The sequence below is a fragment of the Ursus arctos genome, unplaced genomic scaffold (genome assembly GCF_023065955.2).
Source record: "Ursus arctos isolate Adak ecotype North America unplaced genomic scaffold, UrsArc2.0 scaffold_5, whole genome shotgun sequence".
NCBI lineage: Eukaryota > Metazoa > Chordata > Mammalia > Carnivora > Ursidae > Ursus > Ursus arctos.
Window position 1 is genome coordinate 86,512,850 of NW_026623067.1, and position 23,047 is coordinate 86,535,896.

General features: G+C 34.3%; 1 protein-coding gene across 3 annotated transcripts in view; it reads right to left on the reverse strand.

Annotated features, from left to right (window-relative positions):
• The window catches only part of FBXL17 (F-box and leucine rich repeat protein 17), a 484,901-nt gene that overhangs the window by 433,790 nt on the left and 28,064 nt on the right, over nucleotides 1–23,047 (reverse strand). For 2 of the 3 annotated variants that reach the window (XM_026498489.4, XM_048221019.2), the window contains exon 4: nucleotides 6,654–6,785. The exons of the other annotated variant lie outside the window; for it this stretch is intronic. In XM_026498489.4, the coding sequence (XP_026354274.2) occupies nucleotides 6,654–6,785 (132 nt within the window). The remainder of the gene's footprint in view (nucleotides 1–6,653; nucleotides 6,786–23,047) is intronic. 3 annotated transcript variants of the gene reach the window in all.

The following is a 23,047-nucleotide window of genomic DNA, read 5'->3' on the forward strand; positions in this document are numbered from 1 at the left end:
ATGTTCACCTGCACCATAATCATCACAGCACCATATACTGTTCAAGACTCAGTTCAAATGTCACCTACTATTTACGGGATTCCCTGATTCTTCTCTTATCTCTTGTATAAGTAACTACTTTTGTAATTGGCATTTCCATAGCACTTTTATAACTAGACATGGATCTCCTCCCTTTAGCAGTATAACTTAATTTCTCAACACTTCTCGTAGAGTCGCACATGCTAGGTATTCAAATATTAAATGAATTGAATGAACATCTGAAACAATATTAAGAAAGAGAACAGAAAGTTACCAGTTCACTGATTCATTCAAACTTCTTTTAAATCTGGACAAAAATGAAATGGTATTTAGCTTCTGAATACAAATTCCACAAAAAATATAAAATACTATGCTTTTACAAAATAAAATATTTTGCATAAAGAACACGATTCTATTAAATTATGTTCATATTCATATAGGATTAAGATGAATATTAAATGCCATCTTTAAAACAGTTTTCCTTTGATAATTTTACTAATTTTCCTGGAAAAGATTTCAATATGTCTCCAGTGGTACTTCCTCTGAAATCAGTTATCATCCTAGCAAAAAGATCTGCTTTTTTCTGCTCATGCTAATAATTAACTTCTTCCTTTGATGTCTCACAGCACCTGTCAGTAAGTGCTTTAAAGGGGGATAATGTCTTTTGGAAATTACTGCATGGTTAAAAGACAAATAGTTTAGCTCCATCTATGATTTCCATGAAAGGGCTTGAGGACAGAAGTTTGGGTATCTAACAGATCTGGGTTACAATCTTGACTTTGACACTTACTTGTTACTTAACCTCTCTAGGTGTCAATTTCCTCATCTGTAAAATAGAATAAAAATAGACTGCCTCATATGATGGTTTTGAGGATTAATTATGTAAAACTGCATACTGCCTGGCACATTACACTCAATAAAAGTAATTATTAAATATTTTTAAATATCAACAAGTGACAGCAAAAGCCTGAAATGCAGCATTTAATAATAAGATAAAGTTCGGTATCTTTAGGTCACCTTCTTTAGAGTGCCACATTCATTCACCAGTGTTTACTAGAAACTGCCACTCTAGATGTAAGTAAATGTCTAATCCATTAAGAGAGGAAAGGGCGGTGCCCCGGTAGCTCAGTCCGTTAAGCATCCAACTCTTGATTTCAGCTCAGGTCATGATCTCGGGTGTGAGATCAAGCCCCGCATCAGGCTTCACACTGGGCGTATGGAGCCTGCTTAAGATTCTCTCTCGGGGCGCCTGGGTGGCACAGCGGTTAAGCGTCTGCCTTCGGCTCAGGGCGTGATCCCGGCGTTATGGGATCGAGCCCCACATCAGGCTCCTCCACTATGAGCCTGCTTCTTCCTCTCCCACTCCCCCTGCTGTGTTCCCTCTCTTGCTGGCTGTCTCTATCTCTGTTAAATAAATAAATAAAATCTTTAAAAAAAAAAAAAAAAAAGATTCTCTCTCTCTCTGCCCTCTCCCTTTGACCCTCCCCCACTTCTCTCCTTCTCTAAAAAAGAAAAAAAAAAAAAAAAAAAGAGGGTAAGGGACAATGAAAGCAAATATCTACCCAAGGAGATCTGGAAGTTGAAATGAGTATTTAGAAAAGGGAATCCCTCAAAAATGTAAATTATTTAAGTCTGGGGTTACAAGTACATTCACTACACAAGGAGTGTTTGAGAAATGAGACAGAAGAAATGCAGTGGGGGAATTGATGGGAAGAGGGGGACTAAATCTCTTAATACATAACTCTAAGTTGAAAAGCAAAAGAGTCAGGAAACACAAGCCTAAATATAATGCTGAATTAGCTACTGCTATTTAAACTCTGATGCAAATGTTTACCTTACACCCCCCAGCTGATGATAACATGGCCACCAGTGTATTTACCTAGCTGCTGCAACAACCTCAAATCACACCAAGCAGCAAAGAGGAATGAAACTGTGAATAGCTTAAGGGTGAAATCAGAATACAGTAGGTAATATTAGGCAGTGACAGCCCAATTCAAATTTGTAGACTCCAAAAAGTAAACTCTGGAAGGAAGAAGTAAAGTAACCTTTATTGAAGACTTCCTATTTGTGGGACCATAAAACACTTTTGGTGCTTTACTCTAAATCTCATTTAGCCTGACGCTCACAAGAACATGTTTGAGGTAGCATTATATCCTTTCTGCAAAGAAGGAAATGAAAGCACAAAAATTAAGATAACTAACCCAAGTCACATGAGTAAGAAACAATAGGATCAAGGTATGAACTGAATTTGGTTCAAACCAAATAAGACGTTTGCCTCAATCACCCCTCAAAATGCTTACAGCCTATAAGAAGGCCTGAAGAGGTAAATTCATACATGTAAACATCCAAAAAAATAATAAAATGAGAAACAATAAAAAACAATATCATAAAAAATGTCATGGCAGCAAAGAACTCTATGAGATGTCACGTAATTATAAAACTAATAAAGTAACAATTCATCAGGCGATTGAAAAAATAAAAGTTCACAATTAACTTTCAGGACATCAAGTTTTAACCAGCAAACATTTATTACTTCCCTAAAACTTTCTAAAATCGATTCATAATACATAATGTGTACTAGCATACACATAATACATTACTACTTTCTTGGTAATTCAGAAACCTATACTAGTTCGCAACCCAACTCTATAGAGTAGAAGGTGCAAAAAAAAAAAAAAAAAAAAGACTAAATAAACACAACACATAAAGATCTAAATAAAATATACTGACCCACATAGAAGCTATTTTTGAAATAAATTATAACATCCTAGTACTTTAAAATGTCAGGTTGTGTAATAATTGACAGATAATCCATCTGACCCCATCACAACTGAATAAGAAGCTGCCCAAAGAGCTTCTCTGTCCAAATTTTAGTAAAGAAGCAGAATCTGGAGCAAGAAGAGTAAAGAAGCAAAGAGAATACATTTAAAGAGATGTCTAGATCATCAATAGCTGTACACACGAACTAAATATGACTTAAAAATAACTTGGTAGCCAGTACTACACAAAAGTGACATAAAAGCTATCACCAGAAGAATGGAGATAGTTGTATACGATATGCTAGAAGCTCACGTAGTTGCATTCTTCAAATCCATTTCTCAAATCTACACAACAGATTTACAGCAAATACAAAATACATCATGGTGCTTGTCTCACTCAAAAATGACTAAAACAGAAATCCATTCTCTGAGGAAGATTTTACATGTAAGCTCTCAATTCTTTACCTCACCATAGCTCACTGAGTCAAAATGTAAAGTCATGTCCTCACTTTCCACCTGAATAAAATTTCTCCCTCTGACAAACACAGGAATCCTTCCCCTATAGTTTATCTTACTTAAATCTGTGCCACAAATAAGAATGTTCAAAGAGCTTTCTATTTCGTGTAAAATAGCAAGTTTATCTTGTAACATTCTAGATGCAACTAATATTTCAAATTTTTTAAAGAAATTTTCCCACTAAAACCACCTAAAGGACAAAAATTAAGAATAAGCCATAATACCTGCAGAAACTATGTACAAGCATTATATCTTTATAGTTCTATCAAGGACAGAAAAGCTATGTCACTGAAATATACAAAGACAATGCTGCCATCTAAAGGCCAAGACAGAATATGAAAAATACGTTTACTCAAATACTGCCAATATATAAAAACAGTCAATTTGATATTTTAAAGTCAGCAAAGTTTACACTTTTAAAGAAACGCTATGCTATGATTATTTTTAGACTATACAACGAAGCTCTAAAGCTCTTGAGAAGATACAATATAATAAGAGAATCAGCAATAATTTCGTTAATGATCAATATCTGTACAGGCCAAATTCTGTTGGCAACCTTTCAGATAGGCTGCATTCTCCTAAATATCTCTGTTAGTTGTTAACTTAAAAAATCTGTCCTATTTAGGATGCTTAGTGATATCTCCTGCCAATAATTACATATGCAGTATAATTTTATAAATATATAAAAGTATATAAATATTATTTGCCTTTAACCAGACTGCTATTATTTCTACTCACCCCATATAAAATATTGTTGTTAAAGGACTAATAATAATAGTTCTCAGAGTGAAAATACCTGAACTACCTAAAATTACAGCTTTGTAAGAATTCAAATATTTCTCATTATTTCATAAATTCTAAAACTACAAAGCAAAGCTCCAATGGGAGGATAGTTATCAATAATTCAATTGCTCAGTGCAAAGAGCTCAAATGATTCTAAGTTTCCCTTTCTAGAACCTTAAATTGAAGGAACTTTATTGAACTGAACTTTAAGATTTAAAACTACTTCAAATTTCCAATGAAATCAAATGTTTACTGAGTAATACTACATACAAAACTGATTCCCTTAGCATTTAAGTATATAACATCTTTTTAATGGACCACAATATTAGGGAAAAACAAATGTGAACATAACTAGAACCTTCAAAATATAGACAGTTAATTCCTTTGGGAAACTACTGACTAAAAATTTTCATGTGTTAAGGAAAATGTTTCTCTGTGTTTATTCAACAAGTAAACAAATATTAACTACTCAACAAATATTCCCATTATGTGAAGAATATAAAAATTCTAAGTTCAGTTTATCATCCTTCAATTTATCTTGAGCATAAAATGGAAACCAAAACACGACAAATACAGACAGAATGCCATAAAAATTACTAGTTTTTTTAGTGCCTCCTATGGGTTAGAGTTTATATTACACAATTTAAGGACATGTCCTTTAATTCTCAGAGCTATACCCTGCAAAGAAATAAGTATTAATAATACGGTCTACAGAGGAGGTTCACAGAGCTTAAGTAACTTCCCCAAAATCACAAAACAAGTGAGTGAATACCATGTTTTAAAAACTCACTCTCTCTGACCCAGAAGATCTCATCCATTCTACAAAATCATACTGTTTTTAAAAAAATTATTAAATTTATATTAAATGTAAAGAGAAATGTGAAGGATTTCTACTATATAATTTCAGAAGAAAATACAATTCTATAGGCAAATATAATTCTATATAGTAATAAAAGCATTCACTTTTAATTCATAGTGCTTTGATTTTTCTAACTGGAATCTTCTTTTAAAGTAGCATTATCGGGCGCTGGGTTAAGCATTAAAGGTCCTGGGATAGAGTCCTGCATCTCACTCCCTGCTCAACGGGGAGTCTGCTGCTTCCTCTTCCCCTCCACCCCTCAAAAATAGATAAATAAATAAAAATTTTATAAGATAATAAAGTTGCATTATCTCAGGGTGCCTAGGTGGCTCAGTCAATTAAGAGTCAGACACTTGATTTTGGCTCAGGGTTGAAGATCGAGCTCCACAGCCAGCTCCGTGCTGAATGTAGAGCCTACTTAAGATTCTCTCCCTCCCTATCCCTCTGGCCCTCTGCCCCCACCCTCTCTCAAATAAATAAATAAATAAATAAATAGCATTATCTCATTTGAAGTGCTGATACTTCTAGAGACCTTTCAAAACTTACATTAATTTATGAGATATATTTATTATATTTTATAAACTAATTCCAAGGGGCAACAAAAAGATCTCTTTATTTGGGGATACAATTGAACAGCAGGTCTCCTTTGTAAATATGCAATACTACCTTGCCTACATTTTAAAATATATTCTCAACATTGAGAAATCTACTAGTGCCTCCCTAATGGCAACTTTTTCTGTTAACTTATACTATGTACCTATGTAATTTAAATTTAAATTACATACTATGTATGTAACTTAAAAGATTTGGAGTATTACTTAACCATTACAAAGACTGAAGTTCTGATACATGCTACTACATGAATGAACCCTGAAAACATTGTGCTAAGTGAAAGAAGCCAGACACAAAATACCAAATACTATGTAATTCCATTTGTATGCAATGCCTAGAACAGGCAAATCCATAGAGACAGAAAGTAGGTTACCAGGTGCCAGGAGCTGGAGGAAGGGGGAATTGAGAATGACAACTAATGAGCACAGAGTTTCTTTGGGGGTAATGAACCTGTTCTAGAATTAGTGATGATGATTGCACAGCTTTGTGAATATACTAAAAACCACTGAGTTGTAACACTTTAAAAGAGTGAATTTTTTGGTATGTGAATTATTCCTCAATAAAAGAAAATTAAATGGTTTTAAATATATATCATACATTAATTGTGAATATATGTATGGGCTTAGACTATAAAATCTATATAACTACCAAGATTATCTGCCTCAGTTTACTAAATCCCATTTTTCACCATAGTAAGTGAAAGGCTCTATTTCACATGTGTACATCTTCCTTAACAGTAAAAAAATTCTAACGACCTAGAAGTATTACTATCCCTAGGGAATCAGAAGGAACAACAACCACATACTTATATTTAGCAACTAAATATACTTTTTCCAATTGACCTGAGTTAGTTCACTGTCAGAACTTAGACAAAAACATATTAGCATATGCTAATGAGGAATTTTTAACATGCAAGTACCACATAAAAGCACCTACAGAGTTATAGGATCAATTTCTAAAATTATTGTTTTGAGAGGATTCTTGCTTTAAGTAGTATTTGCCTCTAAACCACCAAAATAAGCGGATAAACATTTATAAGCTAAGTTATAAGGAAATCAAAGGTTAGAAACAAAATAAAAAACACAAGGATGGTAACAAGTACTTACTAATTTGTTTTCCTGCATGTATATTCTTTGTAATTTCAGACAGCCCTTAGCTATGACGATCATCCCTTCATCTGAGATCTTGTAACACTGGCCGAAATGAATATCTTTGAGTTCTCTGCACTTTGAGCCCAGCTGTAAACAAAGAGATTTGACTGAATGCTCAGAAAATAACATAGACAACATACTCCGAGTGGGATTTCCATGTAATTTTTAAAAATAGCCATATCAAAGTTAAATATAAACTACTTTTAAAATAAACAGAATGTAGGCAATCTGTAAATTAAAACAGTATTGTGTAAGCCTTACCATCTTCTAATTACTTCCTTGCTTCAGCTACCTCATACTATACGCCTACCCAAGGTGCCTAGATTCCTTAATATTTACCTCAAATTCACATTTTTATGTCTCTTGAATCAGTTATATTGTTATACTTGTGGGGCCCAGTTCCAAGGAATAAAACAAAGTTCCAAGAAGTGAGGCAAGGGTCTAATGATAGAAAGAATATTTAATTCATTAGATTCTACTTCCACTTCTGATTACCCCAATCATTTCTCTCCATCAACTCACTTATTCTGTGAGAGAGAAAAAAGTCTGAATATGCTATAGATGATATTTTAGAGTACTTACTTACATACGATAGTGCATAAACTGAAAACAAAAGGACTAATGGTTCCCTGACTAAAATCCCAAGCGTACCTTAAATAGTTACCAAACAGGTGAAATGTTCCCATTAAAACCATCAAGTATCACAAAGAACAAATTACATACATTTCTTTTCAAAAGCTACAGTGGACATTAGATGATCAAAGCAAACTACAAATGAATGCTGTTTCATGAGTATTACGTATGAATAGAGTCATTTTAGAGCTAAAATAAGAAACTTATTTAGTAAAACCTATATATCAAAAATTATCTAAAAAAATTACATTAAATAATAAAACTCAGTGTCAGCAAGGATTGGAAGTGTGCAATATACCACTGGTAAGAGTGTAAATTAATACTAAAAATCTTCCCGGAGGCTACTCAGCATAAATGAAAAATATGACTCAGCTTTACCAAAAAATTAACTACAGAGGGATAGATAACTGGATAAATTACGCATACTAAAATGTTAATTATAGGGTAGGGGGATGGGTTAAATGGTGATGGGGTTTAAGGAGTGCACTGTCATAATGAGCACAGGGCAATGTATGGAACTGCTAAATTACTATATTGTACACCTGAAACTAACATAATGCTGTATGTTAACTAACTGCAATTAAAATAAAAATATAAAAGAAATACAAAAAAGATGTTAATTATATAATCTAGGTAGTGGGTATATAGGTGCTCACTGTAAAATTCTTTCAAATTTTCCATATATATAAAATTTTTAATAATAAACTGTTGGAATTAAATAAAAGTATTTGGTAAGATTTAGCTATAAGAAATTAGCAAAAGGGATTTTTTAATAGTAAAATAGAAAACCTAAAGATACAAATTACAGTGTTTTCAGAAAACAACATTATACAGCCATTAAAAATGACTTGACAAAAATGAAAATTTTACAAAAGTTTTTATAATATAATCCAATTTTTGTAAACAAATTATCCATATTTAAATATACATATGTGCATATGTGTATAGAAAGGAGACTGAAATTACACCAAGGTGTTAACAGTACTTTTTTCTGATTAGTGCAGTAATACATGTTTTTTTTCTTTTCTATCAGTCTTCTCACATCTTTTTAAAAATAAATGTTACTTTAATGATTAAAGAAAACTTTCAAGTTTTGTTTCAAGTAAAGCAACAATATGTGAATTCAGTTATATTTCCAGGAGTACTGATATAGTTACACTATGTTATGTCATCTAGGCCACACTATAACCAATTATATATTCCACCAGAAATGTAAACTCCATGAAGATAGAAGTTTGCCTCCTAACTAACTATCCCTGGCACCCAGTCTCTTATGCTTAACTTAGCTGATACTGAGCAAATATTTGCTGAATGAATGAAAAGTCTGATCCTGGTTATGCGATGTAAAGAGGCCTCTTTGAAAAATGGACGAATATGGGAAACCATGATTATGGTCTCATACACCACCATGTTCCAGTTAATTCAGGAATTCTAAACTGGGTCCACAGGTAGACTTCAAGGATTCCAGGAAAGCAGATGAGAAAAAAGGAGTACACTTTAATTTTCATACTATCCTCTAAATGAACTCTAGCCTTTGCTTCACTTATTAATGTAAACAAAAAATCACAATACGTTAGCAGTACACGTGACTTTGTAAACAATAGAAATCAAAGATAATTTTATATAATATTACTGCTGTTGCAGGTATCATCAAAATACCATTTTTGTTCATCAGTATTCATTATATTCATTAGATCCACTACCAGATCTTATAATGCATAAAAGCACATATATTTCAAGAATAAATATACCATGGCACATTATTTACACCTAAAAAAGCTGACTCCAAAGCCAACAGTGGGGAAAGTATAAAAGCAACTTGATAATCACCACAAAACTCCTCATAGGCTCACACACATCTGGCATTGAGGGTGCAGTTCACATTAAAAACACCAGGATTCTTTAAAGTCTAACTAAAGAGTAGTTAACCATTCAGATCACCTCCTCATCACTGCAAAGTCCACTCTCCCACAATAACAAAAAGACTGGAGTTCACTGGGCTGAGTAAAACACAGGGTTTTTGGACCGGGGTACACCATGCATAGCTGACAGCAAAAGCATACTGCTGAAAATGTGGGGATGATGCGAAAGTTTATAAGGTGAAAATGAAGAAATTCAAATAAATAATTTTCTATAAAATGTTCCAGTATAAAAAAGTATAGACTGAAAAGGCTCACTTATATGTCCAGCACAAATGACAAAAACAGATCCATGGCAAAGCAAATTAACACAAAACGTCAGAATTAAAGAGTATAAAAAAAGATTCTACAGACTTCCACAAACAGATTTCATACAAAGGATTAGGATTAAAAAGGCATCAAACTGCTTACTGACAACACTGAAAGAAGGCAACAGAGCAATGCCATCAAATTCTGAAGGAAAAGTACTTCAAACCTAGAATCCTATACTCAGGATTCAGGCTATGAATTAAGTGTGAGGATGGAAGAGAGACATTTTCAGACATGCAAGTTCTCAAAAGATTTATCTCCCGTATATTCTTTACCAGGAAGCTACTAGAATCTGTGCTCTACAAAACGTAAGGATACACCAAGAGAAAGAACGTATGACATCTAATAGGATATCTAAAACAACTGCAAGATCAGGAAAACCTCAAGGATAATGGTAAAGGTTAAGATACTCAGATGACCATTAATGCAAGAGCACTTGTATGCAAAAAGTCCAAAATGGAGCCTTCAGACTATCCCCGGAAAATCTGCTATAAGATATATTTGACTATCTATCTACATATCAATATACTAATGGAACTGTGGAAAAACATTTAGCTCCATTTGTCTTAAGACCATTAAAGATAAGTAAACTAAAGGGGACAAAAAGATATTTATTAATTTCAATAACAAAATTCTATAGAGAAAAATAGGTACATAATTATAAAATGTAAATACCAAATACTTATTTAATCAAAATTACAAAAGAATTATGTTGGGAGGATGAGAAAATAGGAGACAAGGGTAAGTAAGCTAATTTCTCCTCTTCCATAGCAAGGAATCGGCCTAGATAGTCTAAAATGGATAAATCAAGAAAATACAGATGCGCTTCCTTCTTTTGAAGAAAATTCAACTAGTTTAATTCCTTGTCTCTCCATTGATTAGTTTGTGTTTAATGCACTGGACATGTTCAGCTCATCTCTATCCTTCTTCCCCCTGGAAACAAACTGACACGGCAAACGAGCATCCCTTCTACATTTGCAGGCCACTCTGTTGGTCTGGCTGAGCTGATGATGAGTGGATCCGCTGGCCACACTCCAGAGTTGAGTTAACAAGCCCACTTAACTCTATTTCTAAGCAATATTCTCCAATCTACCCTTTCTGAATAATAAAGTTGATCTGATATTTTTCCTCTGCCCCTATTCCCTTCTCTTGTTAATTTGTTCAAATCCTAGGAACTAAAGAGGCCTCAACACTTAGTAACCAGGATCACTGAAAAATACAACAGAATCTATACAGGAGTGAATGAGGGGCGCCTGGGTGGCTCAGTTGGTTAAGCGTCTGCCTTCGGCTCAGGTCATGATCTCAGAGTCATGGGATCGAGTCCCACGTCAGGCTCCCTGCTCAGTGGGGAGTCTGCTTCTCCTTCTGCCCCTTCCCCCATTCATGCACTCGCGCTTTCTCTCTCTCTTAAATAAATATAATCTTTAAAAAAATTGGGGTACCTGGTAGGGTGTTAGACATCAGTTTGTATAAACAGGTCAGCAGAGTCTCATGTTAACACATGTAAGTCACACTGCTGTAGCCTACAAGAAAGTTTTAAATTGATTATCTGGTATTTTGACTTTTACAAGTGTCTTTGATAGACTTACATATAAACAAGTGACTTTCCATATAGGTAGGGGCTACATGGGTAGCCATATACAAATAAGAACGATGTGGATGGCTTCAACAGACATTAGCAGTAGGAGAGCCCCAGAAACTTATCAAAAAAGAGCACCTCAGGGGATAATTACTGTCATTTAGTCTCACTGCAGAAACTGATGTTCTATTCTAGACATCATCACTGGGCATGAGAGGCAAGACTCCATTTCTATGACTGCCTATCTGAACTAATCATATTACCCCAACTATAAATGTCTTAAGGTTCCAGACTATCCAGTCATTGAAGACTCAATCATTTTACCCAGTGTATTTCCCAGTTTCACTAATGTTGTTCAGATCTTTCAATGCTGCAACTGTCTTGTCCACTGTCCATAGGAAAATATTCAGAGGGCATCAACCAAGGCTTATATGAATATCCCTGTCAGCATGCCCTAAATTTAGTTCAATTAGTCTTCTACCTAAAACCATAGAAGCTGTATATAACTCTTCTAAATATGGATTTCTCTATTCAGAAAGACAGTGCTAGAGACACTGGAGCTCTGGCCCTACCAAGACGGAGAGCCCTGGCTACCAGATGACAAACCAAAATGGTGGTACTATGGAGTAAGAACCAAGCCCCAGTATAAGGCCTATTCTAGATTATGCAAGTTAAAGACCTTGTACTTTCCACAAATAGATTTCTACAAATACACATACTAAAGCAGAAAACTGAGGGTAAATAAGATCAAGGTCATCATATAGCAATAGTAATGCCTTTTTTAAAAAATCAACCTGCAGTTTCAAGTCCAGCATGTGAGGAACTTAAAAGTCACCACTACATACTAACAAAAAGTAAAAAGCTGAACAAACTGAAAAATCAACAACTCTTCTTAGAGAAGTGAGGTTAGCAGGAAAACCTCTGTCCCTAGAATTGGAAAGACAAAAAGGTGGACATAGAAAAACAACTTGGCAGAGCAGAAACCCACTAGAAGAAACCCCCACAGGAACCAGTGCCAAGGCAGGAAACTCTAAATTATAATCCATCTCCTTCTGTATCAAGTAAATAGTTTACCCTCATTAATTCTTATCCCAGCAAAAATCATTTCCTAAAGGATCTACAAACACCTCAAAATTATCTCCATATTGCTTTCTACCTTACCAAAGAACAGTCTGAAATGGTAACTACTCATCATCAGATAAAAATACCTATCTGGTTGATGTTGACTAGATGAATATCACCACTTACCTTGGTTAGGTACTGGGAAACTGCTGCCTGAGGGCCCTTCCAGGTAATGGAGATTATCAACTTTGTGGAATTTTAGCTCCAACCACACCTCTCCATTCTCACCCAGCCTGCCCTTCATTGCTACTTGTATCTGGCATTCACGCCAGGTACAATCCTAACTCTCACTCTTCACCCAAGGAAATGGTCTTATGGACCTAAGACACAGAATCCAAGTATAGCATTTAAGGGGTTCTGAATTTTTACCAACATCAGTTCAGTATCTAGGTACCTATAAAAGGTAAAAGTCAGATGAATAGTGATAGAACACCCCTCTGTAACTCAGGAACAATAATGTGCCAAAGGCACCTATCAATCAACCCTGAAGGAAAGCACTTAATGAAAAGAGTACCGGTGGTCACTCCATCACTTAAAAGAATCCACTCCATCCACCCATTAAGCCATAGTTCATGTTCACATGTGACAGCAATTAGAACTTCAAATGGACTAAATAAACAGAAAATGGATTGCTCTTGATTCATTCTTTTCTTTATAATAATCATTCAAGATTATTCACAAATTTGCTCAAACACATCCAAAGGTATTTTTCAAATTTTTCAATAAAATGTTGAGAGGTGATTTTCCCAGCCATCTCAAATTTTAATTAAAATATTGCACATTACCCTTGAGAATTATAAAAGAGAATCTGTTTTAAGAAGCTATCTGTGGGGTGCCTGGGTGGCTCAGTCAGTTAAGCCGCTGACTCTTGGTTTCAGCTCAGGTCATGATCTCAGCGGCGTGAGACCGAGCCCCAACATAGAGCTCCGCACTCAGTGGGGAGTCTGCTTGAGTTCTCTCCCCCTACCCCTTGTTCTCTCTCTCTCTCATTCTCTCTCTCTCAAATAAATAAATCTTGAAAAAAAAAGCCATTTGTTGATCACCATGTTATTTTTATAATAAAACAAAACCTTAGGAAGAGTATACTTCAATGGACAACGAATCTATACAACTGAAACCACAACAATGTTAAGGGATAAAAACAAGATTAGGTTTTCCAATGCCACATGAAAGTTGCTCAAAACCATTATAAAAAAATATTTTTAAAATATGCTGCCTTCATTAGAAAAGGAAAGTTATTCCTTACACTTTCCATTCCCAATCTGTCACCACTGTAATTATTATACACATGCAAATGAGAACAGTGAATAAAATTCAATCCATATCTTCTAGCAACTTCACCAATCTATGCTAACTGTTCATATTTATAAAAATCATAAAAATGACAATTTTATAATTTGACTCATTAGTTTCATCATTTGTAGTACAGTAGCACAGACAATGAGATATGGAAGAAAGCCATGCAAATTTTTCAATATGCCACTCATCTGACCCACTTTAAGGACTCAAATTTGAATCTTTTCCCTACATTTATATCATTCAACTTTGCCTTATTTAAAAAAGTTCCAAGCAATACAATGAAAATATGACACATAAGCTCCCAAAATATGTACCAATACTAGTTTTTTTAATTGCATTGGCATGGTGCATAATTAAAATTCAGAGTAAATGAAAATTCATATATGGAATAATATATTTTAACATATATGGAATAATCATTTGATTAATTTATTACATGCTGAAAAGATACTTTATTTTTTAGAAAACCAGCAAAAATGCTATATTAGCACCAATTCCCCAAAAACCTCTGTCATTACTGTTTTAACAAAGAAAATATTGTGAACAAAACTTTTTCAACTTAACTTTAAAAACACAGAAAGCTATTAAGTGTCCCTCAATAGATGAATAGAAAAAAATGTAGTTTATACATACAATGGACTATTATTCAGCCATGGAAAGGAATGAAAGTGTTAAAAGCTACAACATACATGAACTCTGAAAACAAATAATTAATACAAAATAATATTATATGATTCCACTTATATGGGATACCTAGAATAGGCACAGGATTCATAAAAACAGAACTCAAAACAGAGCTTACTAGGGGATGAGGGAGAAAGAGAAGGAGAATACAAAATACTTGTTTAATTGGTATAAAATTACTTTTTGGAATGATGAAAAGGTTCTAGAAATAGATACTGGTGATAGTCACACAATGCTGTAAATGTACTTAATGCCACTGAACTGTATGCTTAAAAAATGGTTAAAATGGTAAATGTTATGTATATTTTACCACAATAAAAAAATCAACACACTAAAGTAGCAAGTGTCAATAAAAGTGAGGGAAAAAACTGCCAAGATGCAGGGATGTTTGTTCCCAAACCTGTTTTTTCTGATTGTAATTTTTATAACATAATTATATTAAGAAATAAATAAACTGACTTAATGAGTAGGAAAAAGAAAGCTGTTGCTATAAAAACTAGGTTGAATGTTTTGTGTTCAATGAAGGCAAGCCATAAAAAGCTGCTGTTGAATTAGTTTTGGGTAAGATAACCATATGGTCCCCAACTTAGGATGGTTTGACTTATGATTTCTTTACTTTAAGATGGTGTGAAAGCAATACACATTCAGTAGAAACCATACATTGACTTTTGGACTTTGATCTTTTTCCAGCCAGGCAATATGCAGTAAGATACTCTCTTGATGCCAGGCAGCAGCAAGGAACCGCAGTTCCCAGTCAGCCGTGTAATCACAATGGTAAACAACCAGTACACTTAAAATCATTCTAACCCATACAGCCATTCTGCTTTTCACTTTCATACAATAGTCAATAAATTACATGAGATATTCAATACTTTATTATAAGATAAACTTTGTGTTACACAATTTGGCCCAGCTGTAAGGGTTCTGAGCAAGTTTAAGATCTGCTCAGGAGGGAGTCGGCTTCTCCCTCTCCCCCTGCCCCTCCCCCCAACTCCTGTTCTCTCTCATTCACTTTGCTCTCTCTCAAATAAGTAAATTTAAAATATATATATATTTTTAATTTATTGATTTTTTTTAAAGATTTTATTTATTTATTTGACAGAGAGAGAGAGCCAGCGAGAGAGGGAACACAAGCAGGGGGAGTGGGAGAGGAAGAAGCAGGCTCCCTGCGGAGGAGCCTGATGTGGGGCTCGATCCCAGAACGCCAGGATCACACCCTGAGCCGAAGGCCGACGCTCAACGACTGAGCCACCCAGGCGCCCCTAAAAAATATATATCTAAAAAAATAAAAATATTCTCTCTCTCCCTTCTCCCTTTGCCCCTCCCCCTATTCTAAAAAAAAAAATCCAAGTGAATTTTTTACTTAGGGGATTTTCAATTTATGATAGGTTCATTGACTGTAATCCCACGGTAAGCTGAAAAAGATCTGTACTGGAAAAATCATATTCTGAACAAAGCTGCACTCATATTCCTTCATTAGTAGTTTTAAGTTCCACTTCAATGAAAAAAACAACTAAGAATCATGGAGGCCACATCATTGTTATAGTTTAAGCAGAAAAAGTCCAAACTCTAACTAGCTATCTCTAAGTCTAGAAAAAGGCTTTAACCCTATATCAAAAGACAAAAGACTCACTAATGAATTACATTTATATAGTTTTTTAATTAAAATGTTTATGATACACATTGATTTTTGTGACTCCATTATTTAACTGATTTTCAGTTAACTGACCAACTTCTATTCTCAGGCCCATCAGGCTTATACTGAATTTTAACAATGCCTACCTATACTCAGTTGTTGAGAAGATTAGAAAATGACAATACACATAGAAATGCTAATTAGCATGCTGCAGGCATATAAAAGTGCTTAATGTTATGCATCATTATTAATTATTATTAATGGGTAAAGAAGGAAGCTATTAGAAAACTATTCATTAGGATCCACGTAAAGGGAATGTTTCAGAAATGTTATAAAGATGAATTTCCAGGACAAAAAAGCCTGTTGGCATTATAATAAAGGCCCTACATTTCTAGTTACAGATGAAAAATACCCTCTAGTCACTGGACTCTCTAGAATTGGACATCCCAGCATAAAATCCTAGACATGATACCACATGATATGATTCAGAGATCAAGCAGAATTGAACGAGAATATTGGCTCCATACCTTCCCAGCTTTATGAACTTGGGCAAGTTACTTATCTTACAAGAGATTCCATTTTTCACTTGAAATACCACCTCAGTGCTGTTGTGAAGATAAAATTGCATAGCATATACAAAAGCAACCAACATATATTACTTGTGATGCTAATTTAGAAAGAGAATACTTAAAATATCCTTTAACTAAACATAACACATTTTGATAAAAAAGACTTTTCAAGATCTCTAGTTTTTCAGTCTAATAAACATCAATTATCATTATAGGGATAAAACATGTGCCATGTCATCTGGAAAGTGGAGGGAAAAACTAAGTAGATTTAGTATGAACTCTAGACACCCCTGGATAGGAGTGTCAGTCCTATCACTTATTATCTCACCTCAGATAAATTACTTATAATCTCTCTGTAACTGCATCCTCATCTACAAAAAAGGATTAATACCTATCTCATAGAGTGCATGTGAATCAAAAAAGGAGTTAAACATATGAAAATAGAGTTAGAATATATGAATAGTGCCTGACACATGGTAGATGCTCAATACATACCTGTTCATTCCCTAACTGACTGAACATCACTGACGATAGGTAAGACTGACATTTTCCTTTATCTTATACAAATCTAGAACCTAAAAACAGATATTTCTTTTTCTCCTTTGTGGTAAAACATATAGAACATAAAAACTGCCATTTTACTCATATTTAGGTATTTAATTCAGTGGTATTAATTACATTCACAGTGTTATGCAACCATCACCATATCTATTTTCAAAACTTTATCATCACCCCAAACTCTCTACCCATTAAGCAACAACTCCCCATTCCCTAATCCCCCCAGCCTCTGAAAACCTCTATTTGTTATATCTCTATGAATTTGTCTACTTTAGATATTTTATATAAGTAGAATCATATTATGCTTGTTCTTTGTGTCTAGCCTATTTAACTTTGCACATGTTTTCAAGGTTCATTCATGTGGTAACCTGTATCAGCATTTCATTCCATTATATGGCTGAATAATAGTCCATTACATATATATGTATTTTGTTTACTCACTCATCTCTTAATGGACACTTGGGTTGTTTCCACACCTTGACTATATAATGTTGCTATGACAATTAATATAAATAAGTACCTATTTCAATCACTGTTTTCAATTATGTGGGCTATATATTTAGGGTGGAATTGCTGAGTCATATGGTAATTCCGTGTTTAATCTTTTGAGGAATCACCAAAATGTTTTCCACACCAGGTGCCCCATTTTACAATTCCACCAGCAATGTACAAAGTTCCAATTCCTTCACATCCAAAGCAACACTTTGTTATTTTCTGTTTTTTGGGTTTGTTTGGGCCTATTTATATCAGACTAGGTATAAAGTGATATCTCGTGGTTTTGATTTGCTATTCTCTAATGGCCAATAACGTTGAGCATTTTTCATGTGCTTCTTAGCCATTTGTATCTCTTCTTTGGATAAAAATATGTTCAAGTATTTTGCCCATTTTTCAACTGAGTTCTTGGGAGGGGTTTTGTTGATCTTTAACAGTAATAGTCTTTTAGATATTCTAGATATTAAACCCTTTTCAGATTTAAGATTAGCAAATATTTTCTCCATTTTGTGGGTTTCCTGTTCACTCTCTTGAGAATATTCATTGAAACACAAGTTTTTAATTTTAATCAAGTCCAGTTTGTTTTTTACATTGTTGCCTGTCCTTTTGGTGTCATATTTAAGAAATCATGACCAAATCCAAGGTCATAAAGATATACACTTATACTTTCTTTAAAATGAGAAGTGGAGCCTGAAGATGGGACTGAATTGCTGCAATCTCATGATAAAACATTAACAGATGAAGTGTTGCTTCTTATGGATAAGCCAAGAAAGTAGTTTCTTAAGATGGAATCTACTCCTGGTGAAGATGCTGTGAAGACTGTTGAAATGACAACAAAGGATTTAGAATATGACATAAACTTAGCTGATAAATAGCAGCAGGGTTTAAGAAGATTGACTCCAATTTTAAAAGAAGTTCTACTGTAGGTAAAATGCTATCAAACAGCATTGCATGCTATAGAGAAATCATTCATGAAGGAAAAAGCAACTTATGCAGCAAACTTCACTACGGTCTTATTTTAAGGAACTACCACAGCCACCCCAAACTTAAGCAACCACCACCCTATCAGTGCCAACTGTACATCAAGGCAAGATCCTCCACCAGCAAAAAGATTATGACTCCCTGAAAGCTCAGATGATGGTTAGCACTTTTCGACAATGAAGTAGCTTTTAATTAAGGTATGTATATTATTGTTTTAGACATAATGCTATTGCACACTTAGTAGACTACAATTTAGTGTAAGCTTAACTTTTATATGCACTGGGAAATCAAATTAATTTGACTTGCTTTATTGCAATATTCACTTTACTGTGGTGGTCCGGAACCGAACCTGCAGTATCTCTGAGGTATGTTGTATAAAACCATGTCATCTGCAGACTGAGACAGTCTGACTTCTTCTTTTCCAATTTTAAAGTCTTTCATTTCTTTTTCTTGCCTAATTACTCTGGCTGGAATTTCTAGTTTAATGTTGAAGAGAAATAGCAAAAGTGGACATCCTGGTTTTGTTCCTGAACTTAGGCGAAGTTTTCAGTCATTCACCATTGAATATGGTATTAACCATAATTTTGTCATAAATGGGCTTTCTTATGCTGAGGAAGTATCCTTCTATTCCTAGTTTATTCAGTGATTTTTATCATGGAAAGGTATTGGAATCACCAAATGCATTTTCTATACCAATTAATATGATTATGTTTTTCTTCCACCATTCTAGTAATGTGGTATATTAGATTGATCAATTTTAATATGCTGAGCCACACTTGCAATCAAGGAATAAATCACTTTCAATATGCTGCTGGCTTGTGTTTGCTATTTTGTTGAGAATATTTGCATTTATACTCATTAAGGATATTGGTCTGTAGTTGTCTTTTCTGGTAGTTCCTTGTGTGGCTTCAGAATCAGGGTAATACTGGCCTCACAGGAGTTAGGAAGTACTGCTGCCTCTTAAACATTCTGGAAGAGTTTAAGGAGGAATGGTATTAACTCTTTACATATTTGAGTAAACCCACCAGGGAAGCCATCTGGTCTCTGTCTTTTCTTTGTTGGGAGGATCTGTATTACTGGTTCAATCTCCTTACTTGTTGTAAGTCTATTGAGATTTTCTACTTCTTCTTGGGTTGGTTTTTGTAATTTGTGTATTTCTAGGAATTTGCCCATTTCATCTAGGCTCTCCAGTTTGTTGGTGTATAATTGCTCATCATTTTCTTATAGAACCCTTATTTCTATAAAGTTGGTGGTAATGTTCATGCTTAAATTTCTGATTTAGTAAGTTGAGTCTTTCCTCTTTTCTTCTTAGACTACCTAAAGGTTCGTCATTTTTGTTAATATTTTCAGAAAAACTAGTTTTGGTCTCAGCCATTTTCTCTATAGTTGTTCTTTTTTCCACCTCATTTACCTCTGCTCTGATCATTATTACCTTCCTTCTGCTAACTTCGGGTTTAGTTTCCTCTTCTTTTTCTAGTTCCTTCAGGTATGCATTTAGGTTACTAATTTCAATTTTCCTTCATTTTTTGGGTTATTTTAGATTTTTCTCTCTTTGTAATGTTAAGCTTTCACAGCCATGAATTTCCCTCTGAGCACTGCTTTTGTTGCATCTCTTAACTTTTGGTATATTGCGTCCTAATTTTCACTCACTTCAAGGTATTTTCCAATTTCTCTTATGGCCTCCTCTATGACTCACTGTGTAAGACTGTGTTGTTTAATTTCCACATCTTTACATATTTTTGAGTTTTCCTTTTGTTACTGATTTCTAGATTTGTTTCACTGTGGTCACAGAAGACACTTGCATGATTTTAATCTTTTTGTACTTATTAACACTTGTTTTGTGGTCCAAATATGGTCTAATTTTGAAAATGTTCCATGTACCCTTGAGTGTATTACATATGTCTACTAGGTATAATTGGTTTAGAGCATTGTTCAAGTCCTCTACTTCCTTGTTGATCTTCAATCTGGTTGTTGTATTCATCCTGAAATGCAGTATCAAACTCTCCAATTACTAATGGAGGACTACCTAACACTCCCTTCAAATCTTTCCATTTTTGCTTCATATATTATGCTTTGTTTTCTAGTATGCATATGCTTATAATTGTTCTATCTTCCTGAAGAATTGAAACTTGTTATCAATATATAACGAGCTTGTCTGCCATAAACTTTTTTGACTTAAAATTGATTTTTTTCTGATAATATAGCTACTCCAGCTCTCTTTGGTTTTTAGCATTTGAATGGAATATCTTTTTCCATCCTTTTACTTTCAACCTCATTCTGTTTGTATCTAAAGTGAGACTCTTGGGGCGCCTGGGTGGCTCAGTCGGTTAAGCGTCTGCCTTCGGCTCAAGTCATGATACTGGAGTACCGGCATCGAGCCCCACATCAGGTCCCCGCTCAGCGGGGAGTCTGCTTCTCCCTCTGACCCTCCCACCTCTTGCGCTCTCTCTCTCTAATAAAAATCTTTAAAAAAAATAAAATAAAATGAGACTCTTATAGACATTATATGCTTGGTTATTTTTTTATTCATTCTGCCAATCTTTGCCTTTTAGAGTTTAATCTATTTAACTTTTTTTTTTTTTTTTTTTTAAGTAGACTCCACACCCAATATGGGGCTTGAACCCATGACCACAGGATCAAGAGTTGCATGCCTGGGGTGCCTAGCTGGCTCATTCAGAAGATCATATGACTCTTGATCTCAGGGTTGTGAGTTCAAGCCCCATGCTGAGTGTACAGATCAGCTAAAAATAAAATATTTTTTTTTTAAAAAAGAGTCACAGAGTGCCTGGCTGGCTCAGTCAGTAGGGCATGCAACTCTTGTCTCAGGGTTGTAAGTTCAAGCCCCACGTTGAGCATGGAGCCTACTTTAAAAAAGAAAAAAAGACTCACATGCTTTACTACTGAGCCAGCCAGGTGCCCCAATTAATAATCTTAACTTAAAGTAACTATTGATAGGGATTTATTTCTGCCGTTAAAAAAATATTTGTTTACTGTATGTCTTATATGTTTTTTGTTCCTCAATTCCTCCATTACTGCATTTTTTGTATTTTATAGATTTTATGCAGTATACCATTTGATTCTCTTCCCATTACTCTCCTGCGCGTATTTCAGTTATTTTCTTAATGGTCACCATGGAGACTACAATTAACATCTTAAACTTTTAATAGCATAATTTGAATAATACTAACACAGTTTCAACAGTATACACTCTGCTCCTGTATGTCTCTACCCCTTCTACTTAAATTGTTATCACAGATGACATTTTTACACATTATGTGCTCATTAACATAAATTTGTAATTCTTATTCTATACATTTGCTTTTTCAATCACAGAAAAAATGAGGAGTTACAAACCAAAAGTGAAGTAAAACTATCTTTTATATATACTTATGTAGTTATCATGTTCTTTTTTTCTTCAATCAGCTTTCAGTTACTAGCTAGTGTCCTTTTATTCAGCCTAAAGGACTCTTCTAAGCATTTCTTGTACAGCAGGTCTACTAACAATGAATTCCCTCCATTTTTTTTAAAGCTTTTTTTTTTTTTAATTTTTTAAGTAATCTCTATACCCAATATGGGGCCTGAACCTACAACCCCAAGACTGAGAATCACGTGCTCCACCAACTGAGCCAGCCAGGCGCCTCTCCCTCAATTTTTGTTTATCTGGGAATATCTTATTGTTGCCTTCATTCTTGAAGGCCAGTTTTGCCAGATATAGAATTCTTGGTTGATATTTTTTCTCCCAGCCCTTTAAATACATCAGTCCATTGCTTTCTGGTTTCCATGGTTTCATATGAGAAATCAATTGTTAATCTTATCAAGGATCCCTTATATGTTAGGAATCCCTACTCTTGCTGCTGCTTTCAAGATTCTCTATTTGTCTTTGGCTTTTGACAATTAACTATTATGTGTCTCATTGTAGGTCTCTTTGAAATTAACCTACTTGGAGCTCATTGAGTTATATATAGTTATATATATCAATCTATCTATATATATATTTCAATATATATATTGTTGGTATATATCAATATGTATATAGATTTATATCTATATATATGTTATATATATATCAATATATACATATAAATATATAGATTCATACCTTTCATCAAATTTGATGTCTTGGTCATTACTTCTCCAAATACTCCTCCTGTCTCTCTCTCTCCCCATTCTCCTTCTGGGACTTCCATAATGCAAATCATGCTCTCCTTTATGGTAGCTCACAGGTCCTTTAGGCTCTATTCACTTTTCTTCATTCTTTTTTTCTTTCTCTTCTCAGACACAATACTTCACTTTGTCCTATCTCCAGGTTCACTGATTCTTTCTTCTGCCTGCCCTCATTTAATATTGCATTCCTCTAGCATATTTTTTAATATCAGTTATTGTACTTTTCAGCTCCAGAATTACTTAGTTCTTCTAATAATTTCTAGACCTTTATTGATATTCTCAATTTTTTCAAACATCATTTTCTAGAATTCTTTGTTTCAGTTTCTAGAATTTTTAGTTGTTTGTCCATGCTTTCCCTTAACTCTTGGAGCATGTTTATAATAACTGATTTAAAATATTTACCT